The 3511-nt window shown below is 70.1% G+C and overlaps 1 protein-coding gene across 2 annotated transcripts; it reads right to left on the reverse strand.

Moving 5' to 3' along the window:
- Window positions 1-323: 323 nt before the first annotated feature.
- Window positions 324-2370, reverse strand: C1QL2 (complement C1q like 2). 2 transcript variants are annotated; one of them, XM_055316501.1, is made up of 3 exons: window positions 1992-2370; window positions 1687-1934; window positions 324-944 (listed from the first exon to the last, which is right to left on the reverse strand). In XM_055316501.1, exons 1-3 carry the CDS (start codon window positions 2368-2370, stop codon window positions 765-767), a joined length of 807 nt encoding a protein of 268 aa, XP_055172476.1. In that variant the 3' UTR covers window positions 324-764. The 2 variants fall into 2 exon arrangements, with proteins under 2 accessions (XP_055172476.1, XP_055172475.1); XM_055316500.1 differs by having other exon boundaries at window positions 1687-2370.
- Window positions 2371-3511: the final 1141 nt, after the last annotated feature.

Genomic DNA, 3511 nt, shown 5'->3' on the forward strand with positions numbered 1-3511 from the left:
CCACAGCCCAGGGGACTGCATCCCCATCTCATCACGTCTCTTCCCCCACCCCAGGTGGCAGGGCCAAGGCAGTGCCTGGCAAGCAGGGCATAGATGAGGCTACTCAGGGCCAGGTGAGATCTTTAAGCCAAAGTAGATGTCTGGAGGCCCCGTCCTGGGGCCCCACTGAGAGAGAGTCAGAGCCCAAGGTCTAAAAACATAATTTAATGCATCAACGTGGGTCTGACTCTGGAGTGCGGTGGACAGGTGAATTTTCCGTTTGCTGGGATTCTGCTGCGGGTAGTTTTTGGCTGATGGACAGGGAAATTTGCACGTGTATTTTGGGTCACAAAGAAGGATGCCCCAGGGAGCTCCTGCTCACTTTGGCCTATCTGGTCCCGCTCAGGGCACTGGGAAAGGGAGGGGGGCTGGAAGGGCAGGCCTCCCGCCCGGCTTGTCCAGTCCAATCAGGTTTGCAAAGTCTGAACTGAGCTGTCTCCGCCTCTGGGGGTTTAGGGTTCACGCTCACCTCGCCACTTGAGCATCCCCTTCTCCCTCCCCGGGTTGGGGACGGGGACCAGGAGGACAGCCCACAGAGGAACCGGGGTGAGAGTCCGCAGACACACTGAGGTCAGAGCGGGTCAGGGAGGACGGCAGGGATGTGTCTTTTCCGTAGATGTCAGGAAGTGTCATGAAGCGAGAGCGGTCCTCTCCAGCCGGGGAATAGCTCTCTGCCGCGGGCCTCGGGCGGCGTGAAGCCACTCCGCCTCGCGCTCCCTGCGCTCCTAATCCGGGTACAGAAGAAAGCCCGAGAACGTGCTGTATTTGTTGTTGTTGCCTCCGTGCGCCTTCCCGCCGTCCAGCTTCACGTACACCTCGTCCCCTGAATCGAGGTGCAGCACCACGCTGTTACTGGCGTAATCGTAGTTCTGGTCGGCGTCCTGAGCGATCGCACTGGCCCGGACCTGGGGGCGAGCCGCCAGAGCAGGTGGGCCGGGGCTCCCTGCCTGGACCTTGCCCGCGCCCCACCTGGCGCCCCTCCACGCCCCGCGGCCCCAGGGTCCACGCTCCCACCCAGGCTCCTCTCCTTCTCCCTCTCCCTCTCCCTCTCCCTCTCCCTCTCCCTCTCCCTCTCCCTCTCCCTCTCCCTCTCCCTCTCCCTCTCCCTCTCCCTCTCCCTCTCCTCTCCCTCTCCCTCTCCAACTTGGCCAACTCCTTTCCCGTCCCCTCCTCTCCACAGCAGGCTAGTCAAGTCCGGGAAGGAAGGAGAGAGGGAGCTTCATAAACCCTGACCCAGCGGGGAAGGGGAAAAACCAGGGGACCAGGGCCGAGAAGAAACAAACAAAACAAAACAAAACCAAAAAGTGGAGGGCAAAGGGGAGACGGGGGCGCAAAGCGAGAGTTAAGGAGGAATGAGGCTTCCGAAGAGCCCACGGGGCGGCCGGCGGGCAGCCAGTGGCTGGAAAGTGCAGTCGGGGTGGCGGGGTCTCGGGCGCTCGGGACGCAGCCTACCCGCGACCGACCGGGGCGCCCCGCCGAGCTGGGTGCGCGGCGCGCTCAGTCCCAGGGCCCGCCCGGCGCCCGGAGCGGGGCAGGGGGGGGCAGGAAGGAGTCGGGCTTCCCAGGCGGGGTGGGGCGCGGGCTGGGGCGCGGGGTGGCGAGGGTCGCCTGCGGGGACGTGCGGGGCCGGCGGCTGGGGTGACTGACCTGCCCGTTCTTGCAGAGGTCCGCCCACATGCTGGTGCCGTCGCCGCCGCGCATGAGGATGTGGTAGGTGAAGAAGTAGATGCCGCGCACCTGGCAGCTGAACTTGCCCGTGGTGGGGTCGTAGTGGTTGCCGAGATTGGTGACCACGTCGTCGAACTTGAGCACCTCGTAGCCTTCGTGGGGGCTCTTAAGACCCACGTAGAAGGCGATCTTGGGCCCGCTGAAGGCCGCGCTCAGCGCGCCCGCCACTTCGCCTTCGGAGTCGCCGCCGCCCCCGGCTCCGCCGCCCGCCACCCCGACCCCGCCCGCCGCGCCCGCCGTCAGCTGCAGGCCGGGCAGCCCGGGCCGCCCCGAGTCGCCCTTCTCCCCCGGGGGACCCCTGGGTCCAGGCGGGCCCGGCTCCCCAGGGGGTCCCCGCGGCCCCGGCTTGCCGGGTCGCCCCGGGTCGCCCTTGGGTCCCTGGATGAAAGGCGGCGGCGGGTTGGCGCTCAGGTCCTGCATGACTTCCAGGGCGGCCGTGCTGGGTCCCGGCGGCGGCGCCTTGGCTCCCGCGGGCCCCCCTCCGGGCGCGGCGCTGTACGGGTCGCAGATCATGCGGCAGGTGCCCATCATCTCGTAGTGCGCCGCGCCGGGGGGCGCCGCCTGCAGCAGCAGCGGCAGGGCGATGAGCAGCCCCAGCGCCATGGCCAGGAGCACGCCGACGGTCGCCAGGCAGGCGCGCCGCCGCCGCTGCCACAGCCGGGAGGCGGCCGCCACCAGCTCCTCCTTGCCGCCCGGGGAGGTAATGGTGGGGCGGCGCGGGCGGCCCCGCTCCCCGCGCTCGGGGGCCGACTCCGCGGATCCCGGCCGCGCCCCCGACGTGGCGACCCCCTGCTCCGGGCGCCCGACCACTTCTAGCGGGAGGCGCCTCGGCCCAGGGGCTGGGGCTGCTCGGAGAAGCCGCGGAGCCCGGCGCGCATGGCGGGGGCGCCCAGGCTGAGCCCGGCGCCCCTCGGGTCCCGGCGGCGGCGGCGGGTGCGGCGGCGGCTGCGGGTGCGGCGGCGGCTGCGGGTGCGGGTGCGGCGTCCCGCGCGGGCTCGGCGGCGCTGCCTCCCGGCCGGCTCGGCGGGGCTCGGCGGGCTCGGCGGGGTCGGCGGGGCTCGGCGCGCAGGGAGGGCGCCCCGGCTCCGCGGCGCGCTCTGCTCTGCTCTCCCGCGGCTCGCTGGCTCCGCGCGGAGGGGGGACCCAGCTACCCTGACGTAAGGAGTCCGGGGCTGAGCGGCGGAGGCGGCGAGGCAACGCGCGCTGCCATCACTCGGGAGACGGCGCCCTCATGTCATCAGCCTCCGGTCCTCCTCCTATCCCGCGGCGTCCTCGGCAGGGGCGGCGAAGGCGCGGTTCCTCCGCGGCGCCCCGGAGCCACAAGTGGGCGCAGCGCGCGCATCCCGGCCCCCGCGCCTCCGACACACCCCCCGCGGCCCCCTCGCGCGCCTCCCACCCGCCGCACACTCGCGCCCACGCGCGCCCTCCGGCCTGACCCGCCCCGCCCCGCCCCGCCCCGCCGCCCGGCCCGCCGCCAAGGTTCCTGGAATCCCCGAGCTGGCAGGGTCCTTCGGGGGACCCCAGTCCATCCCCCTGCCTGTGAGCGGGACCAGATTTCAACCCAGCAAGTCAACCCAGCAAGCTCGATCCCTTGAGGCCCTGGAACGAAGGACTTTCCGTAAATCTTGCTTTTGGAAGGTCCTCCACACCCCTAGTCCGAGGACTCCAAGTTATTATATAGGCTCCAGAAGACCACCCCACCAAATCTTCGAATGAGTCTTTGAAAAGCCCAAAGTCCTGGATA

This window comes from Nyctereutes procyonoides, unplaced genomic scaffold (assembly GCF_905146905.1).
Source record: "Nyctereutes procyonoides isolate TBG_1078 unplaced genomic scaffold, NYPRO_anot_genome, whole genome shotgun sequence".
In the NCBI taxonomy this organism is placed as follows: domain Eukaryota; kingdom Metazoa; phylum Chordata; class Mammalia; order Carnivora; family Canidae; genus Nyctereutes; species Nyctereutes procyonoides.

Bases quoted from the DNA above. Each gene is read 5' to 3' on its own strand.
- C1QL2 (XM_055316500.1), bottom strand. From the start codon at position 2,370: ATGGCGCTGGGGCTGCTCATCGCCCTGCCGCTGCTGCTGCAGGCGGCG. The intron at 945-1,686 runs GTCAGTCACCCC...GCTCGCCCCCAG, and splicing joins ACCTCTGCAAGAACGGGCAG to GTCCGGGCCAGTGCGATCGC.